This window comes from Hylobates moloch, unplaced genomic scaffold (assembly GCF_009828535.3).
Source record: "Hylobates moloch isolate HMO894 unplaced genomic scaffold, HMol_V3 SCAFFOLD_9, whole genome shotgun sequence".
NCBI classification, from domain to species: Eukaryota; Metazoa; Chordata; class Mammalia; order Primates; family Hylobatidae; genus Hylobates; species Hylobates moloch.
Window position 1 is genome coordinate 25631272 of NW_026652284.1, and position 27371 is coordinate 25658642.

The 27371-nt window shown below is 56.5% G+C and overlaps 1 protein-coding gene across 7 annotated transcripts in view; it reads right to left on the bottom strand.

The window, feature by feature from the left end:
* Nucleotides 1-3434: 3434 nt before the first annotated feature.
* AHDC1 (AT-hook DNA binding motif containing 1) overlaps nt 3435-27371 on the bottom strand; it is a 68772-nt gene continuing 44835 nt past the window's right edge. For 4 of the 7 annotated variants that reach the window (XM_058444012.1, XM_058444013.1, XM_058444011.1 and 1 more), the window contains exons 3-7: nt 26300-26477; nt 20618-20729; nt 20435-20472; nt 14806-19734; nt 3435-4683 (exon numbers count right to left, since the gene is read on the bottom strand). In XM_058444012.1, the coding sequence (XP_058299995.1) occupies nt 14849-19660 (4812 nt within the window). In that variant the 5' untranslated portion in view covers nt 19661-19734; nt 20435-20472; nt 20618-20729; nt 26300-26477 and the 3' untranslated portion in view covers nt 3435-4683; nt 14806-14848. Of the gene's footprint in view, nt 4684-5227; nt 5384-14805; nt 19735-20434; nt 20473-20617; nt 20835-25899; nt 26125-26299; nt 26478-27371 lie in introns of those variants that run through there. The other 3 variants (XM_032759462.2, XM_032759465.2, XM_058444014.1) reach the window with 3 other exon arrangements.

A 27371-nucleotide genomic window follows, 5' to 3' on the forward strand; every position in this document is an offset into this window, starting at 1 on the left:
TAAAGACAGTACACTAAAGACAGTACACAATACAGTACACTAAAGACAGTACATGAAATACAGTACAGTAAATACAGTGTACATACACACCTAGGACAGTACACTAAATACAGTACACTAAAGACAGTATACTAATGACAGTACCCTAAAGACAGTGTACATACACACCTAGGACAGTACACTAAATACAGGACAGTAGGCTGGGCACGGTGGCTCATGCTTGTAATCCCAGCACTTTGGGAGGCCGAGGCGGGTGGATCACGAGGTCAGGAGATCGAGACCACGGTGAAACCCCGTCTCTACTAAAAATACAAAAAATTAGCCGGGCGTGGTGGCGGGCGCCTGTAGTCCCAGCTACTCGGAGAGGCTGAGGCAGGAGAATGGCGTGAACCCGGGAGGCGGAGCTTGCAGTGAGCCGAGATTGCACCACTGCACTCCAGCCTGGGCGACAGAGCGAGACTCCGTCTCAAAAAAAAAAAAAAAAATTAAATTAAAAAACAAAAATTTTAAATTATAGAATGGATTAATTTTTGGATTTTATAAGCAGATTCCCCCCCTCCCCCGCCTTAAAACTGTTACAAAAAAGCAAGAAAGGCCAGGTGCAGTGGCTCACGCCTGTAATCCCAGCACTTTGAGAGGCCAAGGCGGGCGGATCACGAGGTCAGGAGTTCAAGACCAGCCTGGCCAACATGGTGAAACCCTGTCTCTACTAAAAACACAAAAATTAGCTGGGCATGCGGGCACCTGTAATCCCAGCTACTTGGGAGGCTGAAGCAGGAGAATTGCTTCAATTGCGAAGGTTGCAGTGAGCCGAGATTGCGCCACTGCACTCCAGCCTGGGAGACAGAGCAAGACTCTGTCTCGGGATAAAAAAAAATAAAAGAAAAAATAAAAGGGAAATTTTTTTTCTTTTTAGACGGAGTTTTGTGCCGTTGCCCAGGCTGGAGTGCAGTGGCGCGCTCTTGGCTCACTGCAAGCTCTGCCTCCCGGGTTCACGTCATTCTCCTGCCTCAGCCTCCCGAGTAGCTGGGACTACAGGCGCCCGCCACCACGCCCGGCTAAATTTTTGTGTTTTTAGTAGAGATGGGGTTGCACCGTGTTAGCCAGGATGGTCTCGATCTCCTGATCTCAGGTGATCCACCCGCCTCGGCCTCCCAAAGTGCTGGGATTACAGGCGTGAGCCTCCGCGCCAGGCAGGAAAAAAACTTAACAAAGAAAAAAAGGCCGGGCGTGGTGGCTCATACCTGTAAACCCAGCACTTTGGGAGGCCGAGGCCGGAGAATTGCTTGAGGTCAGGGGTTTGAGACCAGCCTGGGGAACATGGCAAGACACCATCTCTAAAAAGCAGAAATAAAAGAAAAATACAAAAAGGGGGAAAAAAATAAAGGAAGGGCCTAAAGCCTAGGCCAACCTACTTCTGCCACTTTCCATGTGAACTTTGGACCGGTCCCTTACTCTGTGTCTGGGAACTTGTCTTCTCATCTGTAAACCAAGTGGGCATCTTTCTCTACCTCAAAGATTGTTCTGAAGAATAAACCCCTCAGGGAAGTGTTTAATAAATGATGGCGAAACCCACGTATCTGAGAGCCACATTGCCTTGATGCATTCTGGAATCATGTGTGGCACTGGGGTGGTGGTAGGGCCCTGACCTCTGAAAAGAACCGATCAAAACAGGGTGTGCCCCAAGCCTGCACCATACACTGTGCAGGGTCTCTGCTGCCCTTACCTAAGGGCACAGAGAACCTTCCATCCCAGAGGCCCTGGTCCATCTCCCGAGTCTGGTCTCCAAAATACACCACGGCCTCCCTCAGCCCTTACTAAGCAGCAGACCCTAGGCTGAAACCCCTCCCCTCCCTGAGCGCCCATTCCCTTGCTGCCCCTCCCTTCCCATCTCCTGGAGCCCCTGTTCTCACCAAGCCTTCCTCCCATCACTTCCCTCTCCCTGTGCCCCTCTCTTCATAGTGAACTCCCATCTTCCCTTTGAGTTAAGGAGCCCCTTCGCTGTGCCATAATCAACTCGTCAAACTCCCATTTCCTTCCTGGGCCTCCTCTCTCTGCCCCAGCTCCAGAGCCCTGGGGCCCACAACCCTTCACTGCCCTTCCTCCCCTTCTCAAGACCTACCTCATGTTGAGCCCCAGTCCCTTCCACTGAGCAATCCACCACTATCTCCTCCCCTCCCCGAAACCTCCTCTGGGCCGCCACTCCTCTAGCCCTCAGCGGACTCACCAGGCCCCACTCTGATTCCCTTGAAGCCAACTGGGCCTGGCCTGCCCCACCTGGACAGCCTCCCCGAGTCTCTTCTTCCTCAGCAGCCGCTGAACACAGGCACCTTCTCCCTGCAGGTGATTCTTGGGGCTGAACACAGGTTTCTCTGGGGTTGGCCTATCTGAGCCTCAGCCACTGCTTTCTCTGATGCTGCCCACCTGCTCCAGCCAGCCTCCACCCCACTCAGAGTGACGCTGCCAAAACCCTCTCCCCTCCCCAAACACAGAGTGTGCCCAACAGAGCTAACTGCGTGTGGCTCCTGCCTCCTGTCACCCTTTCGCATCTCTGGGCCTTTGCACATCCCCTTCCTCCTCCAGGAACTCCCTCACTTTTCTGCCCAGCACCTCAGGCTTGGCCCTGTAGAAGCCTTCTCCTCAGGGAAGCCCTCCTCCCTAACTCTCAGGGGGTCTCACTGCTTCTTGCCCCCACTTCCAGCTCCATACTGCATCGTTAGCTTCAGCGTAGCGTTGTCTTTCCCGTCAGCAGTCAGGAAGCGCAGGGTCATGTCTTCATCTCTGAGTCTGGGGGATGCAGGGAGGGGGCTTGGTGGGTGGATGAGCCTTTTGCTTCCAGCACAGAGGCTAGTTTCAGGGGACTGTGACCCGAGTCCTCCTGCCTCTTCCAGACAGGTGTGCCCAGAAGGTGTGTTTCCTCCTCAGACCACGGGCTCCTCTGACTCTCCTGAGGCCAGGGCCTAGCGGGCTGGGTCAGGGAGGGCAGGCCCCGTGGCACTATCGCTTGGCGTCTCCCTGAGCTTCACCGAGGAGGGACATGAAGCCACACTCCGCAGAACTTAAACATAAAATGGGTCTATGGGAAAAACTGCTTCCCAAAGACCAGGGAGGCCAAAGTGGGCATCGTTTGGGCAAGGGCACCCAAGAGGTCCCCAAGGTCAGGGATCAGGAAACAGCTCAGCTCTTCCAGGCCCACCGGACGCAGGCACAGGGTTAGGAGTCTTCTTTTTCCAAAGTTGACCAAAGCAGGGAGGAAACATTTGGAGTTCAGGGTAGACAGACAGGGGAGGGCAGAGCAACACTGGGGTGACTGGCCTGGTCATATCCCAGGTTCTGCATAAGCAGATGTGGGTGTGTTGGGGTAAAATGAGGGGCCTGGAAGCAGAGAAGACTGATGACCTGGGGCAAATGGGAGATACATAGACGGGGGTCACTCCATTCCTAGTGGGAAAGGGAGGCCCCATGAGGGTTCCTGGACTTAGGACGGAATGAGTGTCGCCAAGAGAGATGTCCCTGAACCAGAGTAGAACTGTGAGGCCCAAAGGCCATGAATACACAGGACACACAGAGGGAACCGAGGCAGAGACCTGGGACCTTGGATGGAATAAGGGGGTCCAGAAGCAGGAGCCCCATGATGGAGGTTCCTCAGGGAGAGGAAACCCAGCATTTGGGGAGACCTTGGACTTGGGATAGAACATAGGGAGAGTCAGAGGAGACCCAGGACCTAGGACAAAATGGAGGTCCAAGAGGCAGAATCCCTGGACCTGGGACTGAATGCATGATCAAGGGCCGGGATGTCCTCGGCAGCAGAGTGGGGAGCTCAGAGGCAGGGGAGACCCAGGGCCTGGAGTGAAATGAGGGGGAACCCAGATGCAAGGGTGACCCAGATCTCAGGCAGAAGGGAGAACTCAGTGCCAGGAACACATGTAGGTATTTCAACTCCTCTGGAGAACCAGTAGCTGGTGACAAAACCCAGCGGTGTCCCTTCCATTCCCTCCACCCTCACTCCCCCTTTCACAAGACACAAGACTGGTTTTTTTTTTTTTTTTTGCTTTTTTTCATTTCTTTTTAATACAAACTTGGATCTTTGGGTGTGTCCTGCCAACAGAAAACAACAACAACAACAACAGAAGAGAAAACCCAAAAGAGTGAAAAATAAGAAAGAAAAAAAAAGCTCCCGCAAGAGGTTCTTCTCCCTCCCCCCTACCATGCGAATTTGCACACCACGGGACCACAGCAGGTTTACAGAATGCAATATACAATCCACGATTTATAATAAAACAGTATATACAATAAATAGGATATTGTTCATTTTTGTCAAACGACCTGTAGATAAATTTCTCAGTGCATACTTGCAGGGGCTCTGGACACCGCGGGGCCCCGCTCGCAACCTCTTGCACACTCTCGCTCTCTCGCTCTCTCTCTCTCTTTTTTTTTTGTCTTTTTCTAAAACTGTGTTTTGTTTTTAAGTTTTGTACATTTTTAAAAAGTATTTACAATTGCTGGTTTTGTGCAGAAAGGGCTCACCTTCGGCTTCTGCGTGGAGGAGATGGGCGGGAGGGGGTGGAGGGAGATGGGTCTGCAGGGGGTGTAGGGGGCAGGGGGGGAGGCAGAGGGGGGAGGCGCTCCTGCCAGAGGACGATGTGGACGCTGGGAGGGATCTTGGCGTTGGTTTTCTGAAAGCTGCAAAGAAACACAAGAGAAGAGGCAGGAGTGAGCGGCAGGCATCGACTGTGCTCTGAGATCAGGGAAGTGAAGAGGGAGACCCCCACCCAGCTCCTCCCAGGATTCGGCGGGGTGGGGGGGGAAAGCTAACCATTGTTCTTTCTCACACAAACTCAGGCCTGCCTTCTCTGAGCCCAGTTTCCCCATCTGTAAAATATGCGTGTCCAAGCCCCAAACCATGGGATGAAGCAGGTGCTGGGTGAGGAGTTGGGGTTCCAGGCAGTGGAATTTGTTAAGAGCTTGGGCTCTGGGATCAGACACAGCTGAGTTCAAATACCAGTGCCACTCTTTAATAGCGCTACGACGTGGGCATGTTGTTGAACTTCTGTGAGCCTCGGTTTACCCATCTGTAAAAAGAAGGTAACTGAACTACCCCATTGGTATGTTGGGAGGATTCAGCGGTATAGGACAGATGAAGCCTGGTCCTTAAGTGCATAATACATTATACTGATTATTATTCATTATTATTTTTCTGGGGCAGTTGGGCTCTCCAAACCTGCCTCCTCATGTCATGATGAGTTTAGTAATTCCTCCAACTTAGGCTGTTCTGAGGAATGACATCATGGGGAGGGCAGGGCCTCAGCACACAGCACAGGTGTGAACAACTGCTTTTATTTCTTCTAAATCCAATCCTCTTCTTACCAATGCCATTCTGTTCCTTAGAGAGGTGAGGTGAGGAGGAAGTCTTTCTCAGTGAAAGAACAGAGAAACTGCTCAACACAAAGCCATCTGTGTCTGGCTTAGCCCTGCCTTCCTGAAGCTCAGACACTCCCAAGTTCCCAGTTCCTCCCATCACCAGACACTCAAGATCGGAAGCACCCCTTTTTCCCAGACAGTTCTCATTATGCTTGCGGGGCCCTGGGGATCTGACTTCCCTACCCAGACCCCCAGCTTGGCTAGACCCCCTGGATTCACAGCTCTGCTAGGGTGAGTGAGAAGGTCCCCTGAAGGACAGGGCTGGGCTCGGGACTTCCTAAGAGCTCCAGTCATCAGCCTGGTCCTTTCAGACTTCTGTCCTCCTCTCAGAGCCCTGAGACACACATCTCCCACCCTCAGTGTGCGACCATCTCCATCTGAATTAAGGGGCGAGGTGAGGGTGCTGAAATGGCCTCCTCAGGTTCCTTAGGGGCCCATCCGTCCTCCCCCACACCAGCAGGAATCAGGCGGCGGCAGAAAGCCTCTCCTCCCTTGTACTCTTGGCTTCCCTTTCTACCAGAGCCACATTGAAATTCTGCTCAGCCTCGGCTGCTGTCTGCTGGGCAGTCAGCCCCGGGGACGACTTTTGTCCTGAGGCTGGACTTGCCAGCACTCCCCCAAGGTCCAGGGGAACCAGGTGGGCTCCTGCAGGGGCAGGGCAGCACCTCATCCTGGTGGATCAGACCAGGTGGCAGGCAGAGGCATAGGAGAGGAGAAGAGCTGCATCTTTGTTAAGCTGTCAGGTCGCCTGCAGTTGCAGGAGGATGGAATACTAGCCGTAGGGGCGAGCGGTGCGCCTGGGAGGGTGACAGCTGTGCTGCAATGGGGTGATAGGTAGAAAAGCAGCTCTTGGGGCAGGGGCTGCTGCTGGGATGAATGCAAGCTCTCCACAGTCAGGCGGTAAACAGGCTGCAGAGACGAGAGGGGTGTCTATTAGGGAGTAGAACGATTTTATCTGGGGTAACTGCTTGAGCCAGAGGGCTGGGAGCATCTATCCAGAGGACTGCTCTATTGCGGTTGAAGAGCAGTTGCCAAGCTAAAGAACCTCTGCTGGGGTGTTGGGGTGACAAGGGAAGGGGACTTTAGGACGGGCTGCTCCAAACCACTGGCAAACCGATATTGTCCAACGCCAGCCTCCCCTGCTCCCTCCAAGGGCCCCGGGGCAGGCTGGGAGCCTCTGCACAAATCCCTGCACCCCCACCCCCACCCCCGGCCCTTAGCCACTGCCAGTGACCCTCTCTAAGCCAGGTCTCCATGGTGATCTCAGCCCAGCAGGCGGCTGCTGCCAGAGCCATTCCCGCGGTGCCTGCGGCCAGGCAGCAGGAGGCTTTCTCACCCTCTGCTAAGCCGCCCATCGCGTCTCACCTTCCTCCTCCCACTACCCTCCCCAGCTTTCAGGACTTGGCCAGCCAGAGACGTTGGCAGTCCCATCTTCGGGATGGGAGGGAGCGGGGGAGGGGGGAAATCAAAGCCCAAAAGCCCCAGGGTTCTCATGGAGGTGGGGGAGAATGCTGTGGCTGCATGGAACCCTGACCTCACCAGGTTCAGCTCTCCACAAAGCAGGACCAGACACTAACGTGCCAGGCAGCCCAGTGCTAGGCACTGGGGACAAAGCAGAGACCAAGACCCATCTGGTTCCTGTCCTTGAGAGGCTCACAGATAGAGGGGAAAGCAAAGCAGACCCCAAACCAGGTAATTACCATGCAGGGAGACGGGGGCTGTGCCACGGAAGGTCCTGGGGAGGCAGCTAACCTGGTCATGGCAAGAGAGACTGCGGCTCTTCAACTACCGCTGAACACTGCCCAGCACGTGCTGGGGCGAGACATACGCTGACTGAATGACAGAGCGGGGACTGACCTGAGTCTGGCCAGCATGTCAAGGTCCAGCTCCGGCCTTGCACACCTTCAGAACACCTCCTTAGACCACCCTGTTACCATAGCTACGATACCCTTGTCATCCCGACCTGGCTCCTCCAGGGCAGGAACCTGTATGTGGTACTGCTGCACACCCAGCGCTAGCACGCACCGGCCCCCGGCACACCAACCACTGTTCCGCAGACTTCACCTTTTAGTGCCTCCGTGACACACAACTGCAGAGCCACATTCCTCTGGGTCCTCATGCTCCGGTGGTTTCACCATCTGAGGTGCCAGGGCATTAAGTGGTCTCTGCCTGTCAGGGGGGGACTGGCACTGGCAGCAGTGAGGGACAGCTGAGCAGAGATTCAAAGTGCTGCAGAGCACATATAAATCAGGTTGTCCAGAGGGGGCTGCTGTCCTCCAAAAAGGAATATATATAATGTGCTTTCATTTAAGTAAATAGCAAACATGTATTCATGCCCACTGGCTGCCAGGGCATGAGTTAAGGTCTAACCTCTACTCTGTAGTCTCTACTCTCTTGAAAGGGTCCAATGTCAAACAAGGCAGTAGAGCAGAAGGCAAAAAGGGTGCATGAGGCTGGGCAGGGTGGCTAATGCCTGTAATCCCAGCACTTTGGGAGGCCGAGGTGGGTGGATCTCTTGAGGTCCAGAGTTCAAGACCAGTCTGGCTAACATGGTGAAACCCCGTCTCTACAAAAAATACAAAAACTAGCCAGGTGTGGTGGCACACACCCTGTAATCCCAGCTACTCGGGAGGCCGAGGCACGAGAATTACTTGAACCCAGGAAGCGGAGGTTGCAGTGAGCTGAGATTGTGCCACTCCACTCCAGCCTGGGTGACAGAGTAAGACTGTCTCAAAAAAAAAAAAAAAAACGAAAAGAAAAAGTGCATTAGAATTTGAGAGACTGATTTCCTGTGTAACCCAGAGTAAGTCCCTTCTCTCTCTGGGCTTCAGTTTTTTGTTTTTTTTTTGAGACAGGTTTTCACTCTATCACCCAGGCTAGAGTGCAGTGGCACAATCACGGCTCACTGCAACCTCCATCTTCCAGGCCTATGCGATCCTCCCATCTCAGCCCCTTGGGTAGCTGGTACTACAGGCGCACATCACCACACCTGGCTAATTATTTTATTTTTTTTGTAGAGACAAGGTTTCATCGTGTTGCCCAGGCTAGACTCGACCTCCTGAACTCAAGCAAACCACCTGCCTTGGTCTCCCAAAGTGCTGGGATTACAGGTGTGAGTCACCACGGCGGCCTGAGTTTCTATTCTATAAAATAAGGGAGTTGAACAGGTGATGGGAGAGATCTTCCGGCACTGGGATGGTGCCCCAAAGACAAAGGGTCAGGGGCAAACCACAGAGGCCCAAAGCCTGATCCATCCCTGTAACATTTTTAGGCAGCTAGGCCTGTGAGTCACCTCCATGTGGAGAGGATACTGCTTCCTGGGGGCTCCGCCCACAACTGGTATGCAGAAGTACCGTTGGACCTGGAATTCAATGAATTATCAATGAGGCTCCAAATCAGGGATCGGGAAGCTGTGTTTGTGTCTCCTTCTACTCCAGAGAAGCTTTTTTTCTTTTCTTTTTTTTGGAGACAGGGTCTCACTCACCGAGGCTGCAGTGTAGTGTCATGATCATGGGTCACCGCAGCCTCAAACTCCTGGGCTCAAGTGATCCTCCCACCTCAGCCTCCTGAGTAGCTGGGACTACATGTGCATGCTGCCACATCTGTCTAGTTTGCATTTTTGTAGAGATGGGGTCTTACTATGTTGCCCAGGCTGGTCTCAAACCCCTGGGCCCAAGCGATCCTCCCACCTCAGCACCCAAAGTGCTGGGATTGCAGGCGTGGTGAGCCACCATGCCAGGCCTGGAGAATTTTTTCTTTCTTTTTTTTTTGAGATGGAGTCTTGCTCTGTTGCCCAGGCTGGAGTACAGTGGCGCAATCTCGGCTCACTGCAACCTCTGCCTACTGGGTTCAAGCAATTTTCCTGCCTCAGCTTCCCGAGTAGCTGGGATTACAGGTGTGTGCCACCATGCCCGGCTAATTTTTGTATTTTTAGTAGAGACAGGGTTTCACCATGTTAGCCAGGCTGGTCTTGAACTCCCGACCTCAGGTGATCCTCCTCCCTCGGCCTCCCAAAGTGCTGGGATTACAGGCATGAGCCACCGCGCCTGGCAAGGAGGTTTTAAACAAACACCTGTAAAAGGCTGCAAGCCCTGTGGGGGCAGGGCACTGTGTGTCTTGCTCAGTGATACCGGCAGCACTGGATACAATGCCTGGCCCCAAGCAGGTCACTAGCTCATGTGTGTGAACACAGAATTCATCTACTTCCCCCAGCCTTCCAGCACAAACACAGTGCACTATGGCAGCAAAGGTTATGCTGACGAAGATGGCACAACTGCCAGGGGAAAAATCATGACATATTACAGTCACAAGAAAATATTTTTCATATTTGCAGTGGGGGAGAGGATTGGTGTGCATAACTGTGATGACAGCGTTTCTAGCTGAGCCGGGTCATTTTGTCCTTGGGTCCTCCAGGGAGGACGCTGCCCAATTGCTAAAGCAAAGAACTAGGTGCTATCACAAAGCCTCCCCCAAGGCCCCAGATCCACACTAGAATACAAGCTCCTTCCTAGGAGGGGCACAGGCGAGGATGGGCCGGCTCTGTGGTCCTGCGTGAAGGTACAAGAGGCGAGGGCTGGAGGTGTGTGACTCAGACAGGCTGGTCAGAGGCTCCGGAGTTCAGCCTCTGTGGGGTATTTACCTACCCATCACCAGCCACTGACTACGTGCTCACTGTGTACCAGGGACCTGGCCAAGGGCTTCACGCGTAATCTCATTTAATTCTCACAAGAGACGCAGAGAGCTGACGTGACTCATCAGGTGACATGACTCACCAGGTCACCTAGCTGGTAAGGGATGGAACTGGGTTGTGCATAGAGGCCTATCTGTGTCCACAGGCAGGCTCCCAGCCACCACCCTCCAGTTCCGTGGCCCTGCTCTGGGACGTGGGAAGATAAGAAAGAAGGAGGGTGAGTCGGTGTGGTCGTGGAGAGATTACATTTTCAGGAAATGAGGGCTCAGAACAAGGCCTGGCCTAAACATGGCTGCAGGAGTGGCAAGAGATAGGATCAGAGGGAGGATGGCCTCAGAGAGTGTGGGGAAGAACTTGTGCCCAGAAGAGTCAGGGCAAGACCGGCTGGGCCCTGACGTAAGGCCTGTTGCTCAGAGTCACAGGCAAGATCAAGTGACCTCTCGAGGTTTCAAGACACGAAGAGACAAAGCCCAGAGCAGCTGGGGCCTGGCCCAGGCCCGGGCATGCCTGCTGACCCCAGCTGAATGGTGGCCTTGGAAACTGCTTCCTGCTTCGGTCAGGCCCCAGCCGGCATAACCTTGGAGGACCTGTGACATTTCTCTTGGCCTCAGGTCAGGCCTGAGAGGGAGTAGGGAGGGGAGAGGGACTCGAGATTCCTGAACACCTTGGAGGGCCCTTCGTACCCTCCCACCCCTGTCCCCAGGGTCTGATAGGGTCGATCTTTAGCCTACAGGGCCCAATGTGGAGCCAGTCTGTCTGGCTCTACTTTCCATCTAGAGGCCCACAGAAGATGTCTGCACAGGGCCAAGGCCCCCTCCTTGCTTGACCTGTTCTGTTCCCCGTCCCATCAGCCACAGCTCTCCCATCAGTCGGGCCCCACGTTCCCCATTCTGTCTCCTCTGAGCTTTTATCCTCTAATCCACATTGGGATGTGACCTGCCTTTGCCCACAGCTCCCTCTGCCCAGAATGCCCTTCCCCTGGTCTCCATGTGTCCAAACCTTGCCCATTCTTGAAGGGTGAGCTCAGTGCAGCTTCTTCCACAGAACCTCAAAACCCATTTAAGATGTCAGACCCAGCAAGAGTTGTGGGGATTGGGCTGGGCGTGGTGGCTCACATTTGTAATCCCAGCACTTTGGGAGGCCGAGGCAGGTGGATCACAAGGTCAGGAGTTCGAGAACAGCCTGACCAATGTGGTGAAACCCCGTCTCTACTAAAAATACAAAAAAGTTAGCCGGGTGCAGTGGCGCGCCCCTGTAAGCTACAGGAGGCTGAGGCAGGAGAATCGCTTGAACCCAGGAGGCAGAGGTTGCAGTGAGCCGAGTTCGTGCCACTGCATTCCAGCCTGGGCGACACAGTGAGACTCCATCTCAAAAAAAAAAAAAAAAGGTGCAGGGATTGTGCAATCCAACCTATCCTTTCGCAGATGGGGAATCAGGCGTGGGGAGACGAGAGGCAGCCATATGGCAGAGCATCCAGGCTCAAGAGCGACAGTACTGGGTTCTAATCCTGGCTCCACTATTTGCTAATGGATCCCCTGGGCAAGGTTCAGAGGTGCAGCCATTTCCTGAACTCTAACGTGGGACAGGGCGGGAGGCAGGGGGTTGTGGTGGGGAGACACACCCCACCTCACAGTCTGCTGTGAAGGGTCAGTGAGGCAGCGTTACATAAAGGGCCCAGCACAAACGACCCTTTTCTCATCAAGGGGGCAGAGGGCTGACTTCTGACCACAACACCCGGCTGTCCAGCAGATCTTGTTTCTCGCTGCCTCTGGGCACCGGCCACTCTCTGCCAGGTGTTTTCAGGTTCTTTGTGTACTTGCTTTAGTTTCCTGGGGTGGAGGCTGAACTGGAGGACAGGGGTCATGTCTGCTTTGTCTCCCCAGTACCCAGCACTGGATGGACACACAGGGGCTCAAGTTGGGTAACTAAGCTCCACTACTGCTTCTCCAGTGCCGGGCGCCCAAACTGCTCAGTGCTGTTGGTGAATGGGCGTCCTTGTCCTCTCTGCTTAAGGCCTCTGTTGAGAGTGGCAGCTCCCTCTATGAACGCTTTTTCCTTGCCACTCTCCTCCTCTGTATCTCCAACTCTTTCTCCTTCCCGTGGTGATTTTGGTCATCCCCTGGCACTGGGGGGTTGCCCTAGAGCCTGTGTGTCATCTTAGAGAGAGAGAGGGGGCAGCCCTCCTACCACCTTGGCCTGGACCATCGTCACTGCGTGTGTGGACTACTGCAGCTGGTCTCCCTGCTTCAACACTAGCCCTGCTCCACGGTGGCCTGGGGAATTCCGGCAGGGAACTCTTCAGTGGATCCCCACGTGTCTGGGAATGAAATTCAGACTCCTTCCAATGCCCCGCGTGATCTGGCCTCGCCTGCCTCATCCCCTCACTTAGCTTTACTGCGTTCCCATAGGCAGTTTCTCAAAGCTGAGCCCCTTCCTGCCGCCAGGCTCTCCACACTGCTGTTCCCTCTGCCCAGAATGTTCTTCCCACTCCCCGCCAGCTGTCCAGCCCCATCATTCCTCAGGCCTCAGCTTCAAGGTCCGGTCAGCATGCTGTGTGCACTCACAAGCTTCTAGCTTTCTCTTGCACAGTGATTCCCATAGCTGGAATCATCACATGCTTAATGCCACTGTTTGCTGTCTTTCCCTCTAAATGGGAAGCCCCCTGAGGACCAGTACCTCATTTGTGGTGTTCACTGTGGTGCCCCCAATGCCTGGCTTCTAGTGGGTGCTGGACAGATGTCTCTAGAACAATGGAATGCATTGGTTTGAGGACAGCGCGGTTAACTCCCAGCCCTGAGCGGGCAGCAGGGCCAGAATGTGGGGCTGGATGGCATCCCAGTTCCTCCTGCGTTCAGGCCTCACTGGGTGGTTCCATTATGTATTTCACTGAGCTGTGACCTGCCCAAACACCCAGCCCCCACGCCCGTCCATTTTCCCACCCAGAGCCTGGGAGGAACAGTTTTTGGATTATTTCACATTTCTGGATTATCCATGAGACATCTCCCCTCCAGTGAGAAGGATCAAGAGTTTGACATTTTAAACCCTAAGCAGCTTCTCCCTGGCCTGCTTCAGATCTGAGGCTCTGCTGCTTGCAATGAGACGCATGGGGAATGGAAGGCCATTTTAATCTTCGCCTGGCTTCATTAGGAAGGAAAAGACGCTGCCATAAAAAAAAAAAAAAAAAAAAAAAAAGTTCGCTTCATTGTCTCTGCCATGCAGAGCTGCGAGAGCCTAAGGGATTATCAAAGTAAATTTCCTTGAAAAGATGGGGAAACTGAGGCCCAGAGAGGGGCAAAAGCTTGGTCAAGGGCATGTGGCAAGTTGGTGGCCAATCTGGGAATGGTCCCCTCCCAGAGGCCTCCTGACTCCTGCATGCTGCCCTTTGTCACCTTCAGGCACCATGGGAGCTGGGGTCTGGCAGAGAGGGGGCAACAAGTTTCCACTGACGTGACTTCAGGACCCTGAGTCACCCTGGCCTTGAATGGCCTCCCAGAGCACGGATGGGACTTTCCAGGAGCCCAGCTACTCCTCCAGGAAGAGAAACTCCCAGGAAGCTTCAGTGGCAGCAGAGGTGAAGGGTGAGGGGCGCGGGCATGCCCCCAGCCTGCCCCACCACCAACCACCACATCTGGGCCAATTTTGTGACAGATCTGTTGTCCAAAAGTGGGGCCAGTGGCGGCTGTATGTCTGGAGCAGGCTGTTCTTCGAGAAGATGGCTCCTTCAACCTTGTTCCCTTTGATCATTTTGGGGGCATTTTCTGTCTTTTATTTTCCCTTTTTAAAACACCAAATCTTGAGAATACTAAAACTGACTCCAACTAATGAGGTCACAGTACCTGATAAAAACAGTATCAAAACATTTAGCACTCTAACTGAACTCTCAGAAAAGCCTGTGGCTTCAGGAAAGGGACTGGCTTTTCTGGGGTCAAAATACCTTTGCCCGAAGATAGCCTCACTGGCTGCAGGTCTGCAGGGACAGTGGGACCCCAGCACCCCTTCTCCACTTCTGGGTCCCTACCCCACATGTTCCTGGCCACACCTAGCCTATCTCAGACCAAGGATGTTGGAAAATAGCCTTTGGGGGTACCTTGGGAGGCCAAGAGAGGACACTTTGGACCATCCTGTGAAGCCCTTGCAGAGTGTGTGACCACGCCATACTGGCCACTCTTGGCCTGGCCCTCACCAGTCTGCCTCTTAGAATCAGTGAAGCTCCCAGGGAAATGGGGGTGTCAGCAGGGCTGGTCCTCTGGATAGGCCCTGGGTAGACGACCGTCCAACCTGCTTCTCCCTTCACCTGTCTCACAGAGGGCGATATAAATGCCCACCCTTATCAGTGTATTTCCTGGGAAATACTCACTTCCTGCCCAAGACATAGCATGAACAAAGAATTGAAAGCTTAATGAACCAAACTACAGGGCCCCATCCAGTGTACAGTCCTCTGGCCATTTCAATTCACAAGACCTTCTGAACGTCCAAGCTCTCCGCTGAGTTCCCAGCCCAAGCACCCCATCTCCTCCCGAGACTGTCCGCAACAGCGAATCCTGAATCCCTACACCCTGCTCTCAGTCCCCAGCCTTGCCCTTAAATCCTGCATCTGCTTCCTGCACTCCGTACCTCTGTCCTTGCCTAAAAGCTCTGATGTCCTCTCCCCACCCCCAGGCCTCTGCCCACCGCGCCCACATCCCCAGACTCACCCAGGAACAAAACCTCGCGGTCCAGTCGGCACTTCAGTTGGCACTACAGGGACGTGACGGTGAATGTGTCCTCGGGGTGAGGTTCCGCCATGGGCCCCAGGAAGCCGCTCTTGGGGCCCCCACCCAGGCCAGGATGCGCCTGGGGCATAAAGCCTGGGTACCTGTAGGTGGTGTCCTGCAGGGGCAGCAGCGAGTCCCTCGGCACGGGGGACAGGGTCAAGTCACTAAGGAGTGGGCAGCCATAGCCAGCAGCGGCTGCAGCAGGGCCACGGGGTGGGCCAGGGGGCCGGGCCATTTCCAGTGGCTCCTTGTCGGCCTTGGGCGTGGCTGGTGGGCTAGCCAGGTGAGGGGCACTGAGGCACGCGGCCTCCGTCCTGCCCAGGAAGTCGGCCAGCAGCCCTGTACCCACCTTGCCTTCATAGGGCGGGCTGCGGGCAGCTGAGCCTGGAGGGTACCAATATGCTGTGCCCTTGCAGCTGGGGGAATCGTAGTGGGGCTGGCCCAGCGGCAGGTCCCGGCAGCTCAGGTGGGCCTGGGCTGCAGCTGCGTGGCCCAGGCTGGCCCCCTGGAGCCCATGCTTGAGGGGCTCGCAGGCAGCCAGCTTTGTGGGCGGTGGCCGCAGCTCTTCCTTGAAGCCCAGTGTAGGCGAGCAGGTGGGCGAGTATGCCTTCTGCAGGCCGGCGTCAAACACCGTGGGCGGGTGGGCCAGCGGTGGGAAATGCTTGCCATCAAGCTCGGGAGCACCCAGGCTGGGTGAGTCGCAGTGGAAGCCTTGGCCAAAGGTGCCATCGGAAGGCGTGGACGGGTTCATGGAGTAGGGTCCTATGAAGTCACAGGGGTCTCGCTCTCCCACGCTGAAGGCCCTCGACTGTGAGGGCAGTGGTGACATGCTGCTGTCCCCGCTATAGTAGTCCAGGCCGAGGTCAGGACTGTCCTGGAACAGTGGGTTGACCGGCTGTGGCTTGGGGATGAACTTGGCTTTGGCCGCTGCGCCACCCCGCTCCTTCTTGGCTGAGCAGGCCCCACCGCCCCGTCCACCTCGCGGCTGCCGGGGCCCGGTGCTCCGTTTGGATGGGTAGCCTGAGGCAGCGGCAGAGGCGGACGTCGGGAAGCTCAGATGTGAGGCCTCAAACAGGTCCACCTTCTTCCGCCGTCCACGGCCCGGCTTGGAGCTACTCTGAAAGAGGACACTCTGATTCCAGTTGTAGCCGGGGGCAGATGACGCCTCGTTCCAGTCCATCATCAGTTTCTCCAGGCTGGACAGGCTCGACTGGCCCTCACTACTTGAGGCCTCGCTGTTGGCACGCCGAAACCCCCCGCCACCGACCGGCTGATTGAACTGGGTGCTGTCGGAGGATGACTCGGAGAAGGTCTCCGACACAGCCGTCTGCTGCTTCACCTTCTGCGGTGTGTAGTTGGAGATGTCCAGGATCACGTTGGGCTCGCTGACGTGGCAGTCAAAACTGGGATTGTAGAGCTGACTAAAGGCCTCTGAGGCCCAGTCCAGGCCTCCATAGCCCTGCCGGAAAGGCCACTGAGAAGCCCCCGCAAACTGCCGACAGTTCTCGGGCGAGGGCTGGAAGGAGGAGGAGGAGGAGGAGGCGGCAGAGGCTGCAGAGGTGGCAGAGGCTGTGGTGCCCTTGGGCACCATGTAGCCACCGGGCGAGACTGTGCTGGCCCGGCTGTCACAGCGCAGGGGCGTGGGGGCTGAACCAGAGAAGGGGGCCCCCTCAGAGCTGTTGAAGAAGGAGGCCTTGCTTGGTGGCAGGCAGGGGCCCCCGGTAGGCGGTGGGGCATAGCCGGCGCTGTGGGCGCTGCTGGGTGAGGCAGGCAGGCTGTTGCCGCTGCCATAGGCGAAGCTGCAGTCCTTGCTGTTAGCGCAGTCCTGGCCTGTAAAGGGCTTAGCTGGGGCGAATACGCTTTGTCCAGTCCCATAGCCGCCGTACTGGGGCAGGTAGGTGTTGGCAGGCGGGTGGGTGGTAGGTGAGCGGGCCACGGCTGAGGGCAGGGGAGCCAGCTTGGGGAAGGTCTCGGCCGCCCGGCAGTCTGAAGTGGCTGGAGTTAGCCCATAGCTCGCTGCCCGTCCTGGTGGGAAGGTCTGGCGTGCGGACAGGACAGGCTGGAAGGAGGGGTCCGTCCCAGCCCCGCCGCTACCCACTGCCACTGGGCTGGCCTTGGCTCCCCGGCTAGGGAAGGTGGCCAGGCCCCGCTGGGCAGGCAGGGCGCTGGTGGGTGGCCCTGCATAGGTGCCTGATGCCTTCCGGGACTCTGGGCGAGAGGCTGAGAGGGCAAAGTCCAAGAGATCGGAGGAGTCATCCGAATCGAGCAGCGAGCGAAAGTAGCCGGTGAAGAGGTTTTGGCGCTCCTGGCTGAGCTCGGTCTGGCCTGAGGGTGCGCCCGTGCTGTAGTAGCTGCCACGGCCTGAGGCTCCACTCTCCAGCCCAGTGGAGGCAAAGGCCCGGGCCTCGGTCCCCTGAAACCCACAGTTTCGGCCAGCTTGCCCGCCTGGGTGCCCATGGTGAGGGGCCCAGCCACCACCCTTATCCCCGGCCCACTCAGCACCTGCCTCCCCAAAGCCTGGGCCACTGGGCACCTGCTCTGGGAACAGAGTCCCATTCTTCCGGGACCGTCTCTTGCGCTTTGGCTTCCCAGTCACAGCGTCTACCTCCCCCCGGCCCCGTTTGCGTGGGTGCCCCAACTCGGTAAGGCCAGGGCCCCCGACCGCAGCGGCTGCCACGGCCACCACCTTCTTTTTCTTGCCAATGCCCTCAAAGAAGTCACTGAAGGAGCATCGGGCTGACTTGGCCGCATGGCCCCCACCCCGGCCACCAAAACCGCCTGCTTTGCCCCCACGCCGCCGGAAGCCCTGCACACGATGCAGGAAGTGGGAGATGCTCTGGGTGTCGGGGGCCTGGTGCACTGACTCCGGCTCACTGGGTGTCCAGCAGCGGGGCGGTGAGCACCGTCCAGCACACTGGCTCTGGCGGTTCAGGAAGGCCAGCTTGGCCAGGACGTCTGAGTACTCGGCCTTGCTGTCGTTGGCGTCTGCTGCATAGGATGGCTGGGGAGATGCCAGCTTCTGCTTCCGCCGCCGTCGTTTCTTCACCTCTGGCATGGCCATGGTGGCTGCTGCCACGGTGGCTGCCTCAGCCGCCACCACAGCTGGCTCCTTGGGCTTGCCGGGACCCAGCAGCAGGTTCTTAGGAGGGCGGCCGCGCTTACGCTTGAGAATAATGGGCATCTCACCGGGCGGGAAGACCACCACCACGTTCCGCCCGTTGTTCTTCATCTTCAGCAGCGGGGTGGGCTCAGCCGACACGCGCAGGCCCAGCTCCTTGCCCTCCACGCTCAGGCTGCTGCTCAAGGAAGACACTTTGTATGTGGTCTTGTTCCGCCGCCCCAGCGATACGGGGATCTTGGCCATCTTCACCACCATGCGCCGCACGCCCCGGCACTTGCCTTTGCGGGTGGAGACCACTGGGGTCTGGGAAGATTCCGGCTTCAACTCTGGGACTGAGACCGGGCCTGGGCCTGGCAGGGCAGGGGGTGGAGGAGGCGGTGGTGGTGGGGGTTCGGCCAGGGCGGCCACCAGCCCCGTGGGCATAGGCAGGGGCAGTAGGCGGCCCTCGGGTCCGGCGTCTGCCTTGCGCCCCCGTCCGGCTTTCCGCCGGCGACACAGGATCTTTGGCCTATCAGTGCGCCGCAAGGCGTACTTGGGGTGACCCTCAGGCCCAGGGGGGCCGTGCGGTGAGCACAAGTCCAGGTGCAAGGGCTCGGCCAGTGGGCAGTGCCCCAGGGGCTGCTGGGGCTCCAGACGGCGACCTGGGACGTCAAGCAGCTTGGGCAGGGGGTCGAGTGCCTGGGGGTCAAGCAGCTGCGACTCCAAGGAGTCAGGCAGGGTGTCCAGGGCCTGGAGAGCCAGGCCCGGCAGCCCCAGAGGATCAGCAAGAGGTTGCAGGGGTGGCAGTTCCAGAGCTTCCCCGAGCGGCTCTAGTGCCTGCGGGTCCAGGAAGCGGGGCTGGGGGTCCAGGAGCTGAGGCTCTGGCTCAGGCGATGGTGGCTCGAGGGCCTGGGCCTCTAGCAGCTGGGCCTCTGGGCAAGTGAGGGAGGCCAGCTCACTAAGGATGTCGGCGTCAGCAAGTTCTGAGTAATCAGTGCTGTCTGGCTCAGGCTCTGGGGGCAGACCCGTGGCCGCAGCCGTGGCTCCGGGACTGTGGCCTTGGCCAGGCTGGGGACTGTCCCTAGGCTCAGGCTCAGGCTCGTAGAGGGGGTGGCTGGGCCGCTCCGACTTGGCGTGTGGGGTGGCCCGCTCCTCAGGGCTACGGATGCTGTTGGCCAAACTGGGTGAGGAGAAGAAGCTGTACTGTAGGTCGCCGGGTGGCGGTGCAGGCGGGCGGCTCAGTCGGAGCCCACCACAGTCCAGGTGTACACCACTGTGCTGCAGGTCCTGGGAGAGGCGTGTCAGGTCCTTCATGATGTCAATCAGCTGCACCACTGGTCGCAGGTTCACCCGCCCGTTGTCCCAGCAGCGTCGGGAGCTGCTGCCGTCTCCGGCCGGTGTGGGGCAGCGGGCCTGTGAGACAGGACGGGCTGCCCGTGGGGGCAGCGGGTCGTCCCCCTTGGCAAGGACTGGTGGGCGCCGGGTGCTGGGGTCCCGGCGTGGGGGTGGGCGTGGGTTCTCGGAGAAGGCGTGGGTGGAGAAGGCCTTGTCGGGTGGGCTGGCAGGGGGCCGGGTGGGAAGCAGGGGCCGGGGGGTGGGGGGGCCGCCGGGGTAGTACTTGGGTTCCCGGAGGTAGTCAGGAGAGCTGCACACGGCACTGGAAGTCACCACCAGGCCCTGGGGCTTCACACGCATCCTGACCTTGTCCTCCGCAGGCCGCCGGGCGGGGCCGGGGCTGACATGAGGGTGCGAGAAGCCGGGACCAGGACCTGCCAGGCAGGAAGAGCAGGAGGTCCCTTACTGAACACCTACATCCTCATCAGCTTCCCATATCCTCAATGAGCTCCTGGACCCCTCCCTCCTGAGGTCTCATCTCCTTACCAAGCTCCCCTCCCCACCCCAAGCCCAATCCCCTTGCTGACTCCCAGCCTTTCTCAAACCACCATGTGTATAGCGAGCCCTCATGGGCCCAGTTTCACTCTTGTTTTTTTTTTGGAAGAGAGTCTCACTCTGTCGCCTAGGCTAGAGTGAAGCAGCATGATCTCAGCTCACTGCAACCTCCGCCTCCCGGTGCAAGCGATTCTCAGGTGTCAGCCTCCCAAGTACCTGGGATTACAGGCATGCGCCACCACGCCTGGCTAATTTTTGTATTTTAGTAGAGATGGGGTTTCACCAAGTTGGCCAGGCTGGTCTCGAGCTCCTGACCTCAGATGATCCACCTGCCTCGGCCTCCCAAAGTACTGGGATTACAGGCATGAGCCACCATGCCTGGCCCAGTTTCACTTATTGACAGCTCATCCCGTTTGGGAATCTGGCTATGCACTCAGGAAGAACAGGACCCCTGCCTTTGAGAGGGAAGCACATCAGCAGGGTGATCAACCTTAAGGAGAGGGCCAGGAAGTTCTAACAAGGGCACGGCCTCCCTCCTTCTTACCCCCAAAGGGCTCTAGGAGAACCCCCACCACTCACCCTCGGCTCTGCCGCCTGGGCTGTCACACTGGAGATCTCTGTGGGCAACAAGACGGGCAACAGATCTGAATTCCCCAAATGGTCTGGTGGCCACAGCTCAACCCCTGCCCGCCAGCCCGGCCTCCTCCAGGTACCACCCCCCGGTTCCCTCAGCGCTCTGTCCAGCGCAGACACCCGGCTGACCTGGAAGAGAGAGGGCCCCCGTGCCTGGGGGCTCTGCCAGTCGCTGGCTGTCAGCTGGGGGTGCTGTGGAGCAACTTCGGCCTGAGCCCAGGCCTCGGGGCGTGGACAGCGCCTGGAAAGGACCATCGCAGCTCAGGTTTAGTGAGCACCTACTGCGCGCCAGGTACTGGGCTGGAAGCTGTCCAGGCATCGTTTCATTTAATTCTTCATACCAATCCTGTGAGGTAGGGGCTATTAATAACCCCATTTTGCAGATGAAGAAATGGAGGCTCAGAGATGAAAGTAACGTCATTCATTCATACACTCATTAGTTATAAAGTACCTACTTTGGACAAGGACTGGACAGACAGACACTGATCAGATCATTATAAATGACTTAATTACTAGGGGGATAAGAGCTGCAAAGAAGAAGTGAAGATGCCTGAGGTCAGAGCAATCACACTGGGAGTCAACAATAAAAGCCCATAGTTTGGGAACATTTTCTGTTGCCAAACACTGGGCCAAGCACTTGATATAGATTATCTCATCAAATTCCCCAGACAAACACGAGATCAATATGATTATCCTCCCCAGTCTTACAGAAACTATCTCCTGGAAGATGGTAAACACCGTAAAAGCAAGGATATCTGTCCTGTTCACCACTATATGGTATTTCCCAACACTCAGAACAGCACATGGCCTACAGCAGCGTTTAAAAAGAACAGCTGTTTGGCCAGGCGCAGGGGCTCACACCTGTAATCCCAGCACTTTGGGAGGCTGAGGCAGGAGGATCGCTTGAGTCCGGGAGTTCGAGACTAGCCTGGGCAACACAGTGTGACCCCCGTCCCTACAAAAATTTAAAAATTATCTGGGCACGGTGGTGCACACCTGTAGTCTCAGCTACTCAAGAGGCTGAGGTGGGAGGATCACTTGAGTCTGGGAGGTTGAGGCTGGCTGCTCTGAGCTATGATCGTGCCATTGTTCTCCAGCCTGGGCAGCAGAGTGAGATCCTTTCTCCAAAACATTAAATTAAAAAAGTTTTTTGAATGAATGAACACACACAAATGAGGTACGCAGAGCAATCGACCCTGCCTTTTCCCTTGAGGCTTTCTTCTTCTCCAGACCCAAGAAGGATGCTGAGGGAGGGACCTAAGAATGTGAAAAGGGACATTCTCTGATCCTTCTTCCACCTTCATCAGAAAAACTCTGCTGCTCCATCCTACCTCTGGCCTTGTCCTGGCCCCTGCTACATCCTCTCAGAGCCCTGTGTATTTCACCTTCATAGTATTTATGGCAACTATAATCAATTACTTGTGTGACTGGCTGTTTAGTGTGTCCCCCACAAGAGTGTGGGCTCTTCAGGAGCAGGGATCACGTCTGTCTTGTTTATCGCTGTATCGCCTGACCCTAGGGCCTGAGCTATGAATGCTACATAAATATTTACCGACTGACTCCCTGAGCTGGTCAGGGCAGAGCTGGGATTTAGATCCAGGCATGTCTGACTCCCAAAGAAGCCTGAGGACTCAGGGCCATGGCTGATCCCAGGAGCTGGGATCTCAGGGAGCAGGGAGCTGAATGGACTCCAACACTGTGAGGGTCTTAAAGACTGACCTTGATCGCTGCCTAATGTTTGGCTCTGACCTAGTACTGGATCCCTGGGACCTATGTGCCACAGAACCATGTAGATTCTACCCACCTACCAGTGCCGTCACCCCACAGGAAGACTGCAGAGCTGACTCGCGGACAGGATAAAGTAGAAAGAGACACTTCTCTGCTCCCCTTTGGGGGATGGCGATTTGCAATCTACAAAGCACCTACACATCTATGACCCACTGAATCCTCACAGCAGCCTGGGAGGCATGATTTATTATCCCCATGTTACAGGGGAAACTGGCTCAGAGTGGATGTGTAACTTGCCTGAAGTCACACAGCTGCTAAGTGGCAGGATTTCTAATTCTGCCTTAAGTCCAAAGCCTCCTTCCACTCCCAGCTCCTGTAACAATACTTCAGCCACTTCTGAAAATGCTCCTTCTAGCGCCGTGGTCTAATTTAAGGCTGGGAGGAACGTTAAAATTATCTAACCCATTGGCTTCCAAAGCCTGGGCCTGGGGGAGCTGTGTAACATTCCAGATACCCAGGCCCTAGTCCAGGGGAATGTGACTCATAGATGTGAAGGGACATCTGGGAATCTGTATTTTTAACCAGCTACCCCAGTGGGGACACTTTCTAGTGCCATCTCATGCCCCTCCCATTTTACAGATGAGGAAACTGAGACCTGAAGAGGGAAAGAGACTTTGTCCGAGGTCACAAAATGGCACAAGAAGGGGCCCTTTGGTTGCCCACCCAGGTGGAACATCCCTCTATCCACTGTTCCTTCTCTCTCTGCAGGTTCCAGGACTCAGCTTCTCCTCATTGTCCCACCTACTTTGCTCTCTCCTAGGCCTGGCTGTGGACCTGGCCCCTCCCGGGTCAGGATCTCTCTAGTCCAAGAACTTGGAGCACTGTTGCCCTCACAGGGAGGACAGTGGGTGACACCCTCACAGGGAGGACAGTGGGTGACACCCTCACAGGGAGGACAGTGGGTGACACCCTCACAAACGAGAAGAGGGGCTCAGACTCTGGAACCTCCAAGTCCAATTTCCAACAGTGTGGTTGCACCGTGCCTCCTGGCACCCGCTTGCAGATGCCCACCAGAAGCCCCCTCCCTCCCTCCATTACTGAGGGTCAGGCTGGCCGAGCCTTCCCCGCTCTGGAGACCTCCCAGCTGGGGCCTGAGGGTGTGATCTTGGCAGCAGAGAAAAACCTCCTCTCCGGTGGTGGCTTCTGTTCAACCCACCCGTGAAGACCTCTGGGCACGTCCTCCTGCCAAGCCTCCTGAGGCTGGCCACTGCTCTCTTTTGCAGCCTCCAGGATCTGAGGGAAGCAGCTGGCTCCCCTCCTCACCACACCCCGGCGGCCATTCTCTTGGACCCCTCCCAAGGGTACCACCTAGCCCTGGTCTGTGGACAAAGTCAAAGGGGTACTTCTGTCTGCCTGTCTGCTGTTGGGTCAGTGTGTCTGAGCTTGCCCATAGGGACACCAGCTGGTTGGGAGGGGGCTGGGGGCTCCAACCTGCTGTGCACAGTGCCGGGAAGCGCCAGCCCACATCCTTGAGTCCCCAGCCCCACCCTCCCCGGCTGTGGCTGTGACCACCCCACCCCTTCCCCAGCCCTCCTTCCCCTCCCCCACCCACTGCCTCCCCAGGGGAGCCAGGCTGCCAGCCCCAGCTCTCACTTCCGGCCTCATGACCCTCTCTGCAGCTTGCACACTCCTCCTCCCCCACCATTTCCCTCCCAGCCTGGTTTGAAGGCCCTGGGATGTCCTCAAATGGAAAACACTGCATCAAAGGGGCCATTACTGCTGCTCTGAGACCTTCCCATCACCTCCCTTTTCCTCCAGGAGCCCTTATCTCTCAGGATCTGCCCCTCAGGGACTAGTCATCACCCCTCTCCACCCCTACCTGCCCTCAGGGACTAGTCATCACCCCTCTCCACCCCTACCTGCCCACACAGTAACACCTGAAGATCTTTCAACCTGATCTCAGGCACAATATCATGATACAAATAACAATGATGGCAATAATAATGGCAGCTGTCACTCATTTGGCATCATTTAAATAGAGGCACAGAGAGGTTAAGTTATGCCCTTAAGGACAAACAGCCATCTCATTCAATTAAGCTGGTGTCTGAATTTAGGTTGAGCTTCTGTAAATCAAACTTCTTTGGTGTCCAGAGATTCAGCCCCCTCCCTTGTAGCCTCCTACAACGGTCCTAGTCCCAACCATCAGTTCTAATTTTTGACTTCTAATCTATCCTCCTCTCAGCTTCTAGTCACCACCTCCCACCAACAGCCATCCAACTAGATGCACTACTCTCCCTCGCCACTAGGTGTCCCCTTGGAGCCACTGATGCCCCCAAGGGGAGCTGGCCCTGCCCCGCCTCCTGGGGCCATCAGGGCCCCCCCACAGCACAGCACTGCACACCCCACCCCACCCTACCCCCAGCCACACAGAGCTCCTTTGTGCAACCCTCACCCACCCCCTTCCTCCCTGGAGCGGGGCACCTGGCAAGCAGGTCTGCCCCAGAACCGCCCCCTGCCAGCCCCCTGCCCTGGTTGCCAGGTGTGCGGGCACCACCGCCAGCTCTGGCTGGACCCGAGGGTCACCCTGCCGGCGGCCCTCCCTTCCTCCCTCCGAGGTCACCCAGGGACTAAGCTTCCCGCCCTGCTCCGCCCCCCTCCCCTCCTGCCCTTGGCCCTTCCAGACTCCCGTCCTTGTCTTTCCTTCTGTCTCCCGGAGGACTCCCCTCCTCCAGCCCCACTAGGCCCTCCCTGCAGCCTCTCACCCCCGCCCACCTCCTTCCCCAGAGAGCTCCTTGTTCCACCCACCCTCCCCGCCCAGGTCTGAAGAACTCCTCCTCCTGGAAAGTTGCTGCTGGAAAGGAAGTGACTTCAGCGATTTGGCCACAAGGCTGGGCACTGCTGAGCCCAGCTCAGCTCAAGGCTTGCCCAACCCACCTCCAAAGCACAAATGGAGCCACATGTGCACATCACTCCCACTGTGCACCCAGAACCCTGAGCACACACTTAGCCAGTGTACACAGATCCCCGTGTGCACACACCATACCATCACAGTGTATTCAGATCTTGTCTATACACACATCTCTCCAGTGTACACTAGCACCCTTGCACACACGCCATCCAGTGTGGCACACACAGTAACCCCACGCCTGCCCAGTACACACCTGGAATCCTGCATATTCATACTTCCATGTACCACATACACAGCCCTTGAACACTCCCCAGCCCAGTCCACTTATACAACTCTTGTATATTACCCCATGTGCATGGAAGGACAGAGCCCTCCACACACACCTGCTTGCACACAAGCTTGAGTGCCCTGTACATTTACATTCGGATACACACAGCCTTGCATCCTCCCACAGCTGTACCTCCCCACCCTTACAATCCCAGGAGACTCCACCCCCAGACCTCAGGCCCCAGGAATGCTCCTTTGGAAGTTGGGTGGGGTCCCCAGGCAGGCTCAGCTCTAGGGAGCTTCCTGGAGCCGCAGGCTTCACGTGTCAGTTCGGGGAGTTGCCTGTGCAGGGCAGGGCGGCTTCACCTGGCTCTGCAGTTCCTGAGCCTGGGTGGGCTAACCTGGGCCAGGAGGAGGGAGGTGGGTCCTGCCACTGCCCCCGCCCCCTCCCTGTCCTGCAAGGGCACCTTAGCATACCTGGGCTGCCCAGGCCCTCCCAGCACCTCACCTTGGCCTCCCAGTTCTCTGCTTCCACAGACTCCGGTAGAGAGGTGTCCTGGGGGGTCAGCAGCTGCACACATCAGGCACTCTGGTTTCCACCTCTGCCCTGAGTCCTGGTCATTGTCACAACCCCTTTCTCCTCCCAGTTCTCTCAGGTCATCAAGGCGCAGGGAAGAGTCCTCAGGCTAGGAGGTAGGACTCACTGTATATCCATGAGCCTCAGTTCCCCTTTCTGGATAACGGGGAGTTTGAGTAAATGTTGGGTTAATATGTTTTGATTCTGTAAAGAAGCTCTTTTTGACCTAAGCTGGGAGGGGATCCCTGTTGGGACTGGGAGGCAACTTCCCCTGATCCCCACTTCCTGGGGGTGGCCCAGGCCCAAGCCTGACTTCCCTGCACACTGTTACCTGAGCAGGCTGCGCAGATAGGCTGGGCTCAGCAGGAAAGGCCTGTCTTCATCAGCATCTCCAGGGTGGTCTCTGCAACGGCCTGAGCGTCGCCCCGCACTCGGGGCCCTCTGCACACGCTCAGCTGGGTGGGCTCTGGGGTCCAGGCCGATGGGTTGACAATCAGGCAAGCTCCCATCTGTGGAAGCAAACACAGCACCACAGAGCTAAGCATGGACACAGCGTAAGCCAGCCAGACAGCAGGGTGCAGAGGGACACTGGGCCAGGAAGCTCTCCTACATGGAGTCCCATCCACCTCCAACCTCATCGCATTATCCCACCAGGGAACTGTGAGACTCTTTTCTTTTTTTAAAAAAAAAAAAAAAAAAAAGAGAGAGACAGGGCCTCATCTCATTTTGTGGCCCGGGTTGGAGTGCAGTGGCATGATCATAGCTCACTGCCACCTTGAATTCCTAGAATCAAATGATCCTCCCACCTCAGCCTCCCGAGTAGCTGGGGCTACAGGTGTGCACCACCATGCCTGGCTATTTTTTTTTTTTTTAATTTTTTTGTAGGGACAGGGTCTCACCATCTTGCCCAGGCTGGTCTCGAACTCCTGGGCTCAAGCAATCCTCCAGCCTCAGCCTCCCAAAGTGCTGGGATTGCAGGTGTGAGCCACTGCGCCAGCCAAACCTGTTTCTTGAAACCCCAGGCTCCTACTGAGAAGCAATGTTTTTGCACATCTATGTACACACATGCATATACACGCACATATACTATAGTGGAAGGAACCTGGCCTCTGGGAGTCAGGCAGTCCTCGGCTCAACCTTCATAACTGTGTGACTCTGGGCAAGTCAGTTAATTTTTCTGGCTCTCAGTTTTCTCATCTATAAAATGGGAAAAGTGCGATCTTATGAATGGGGAGGAACATCTGGGGAAACTATAATGCACAGTGTTTATTGACAATGCGGGTGTGAGAGGTGCTGTTCAGAGTGATGGTGGATGCGAATCTCCACAAGGGTGTATATGCAGGTGGCGTTTACCCATCTCCATCAGTAACTAGTTATGTCTCTTGTTTTCTTTAATAACCACG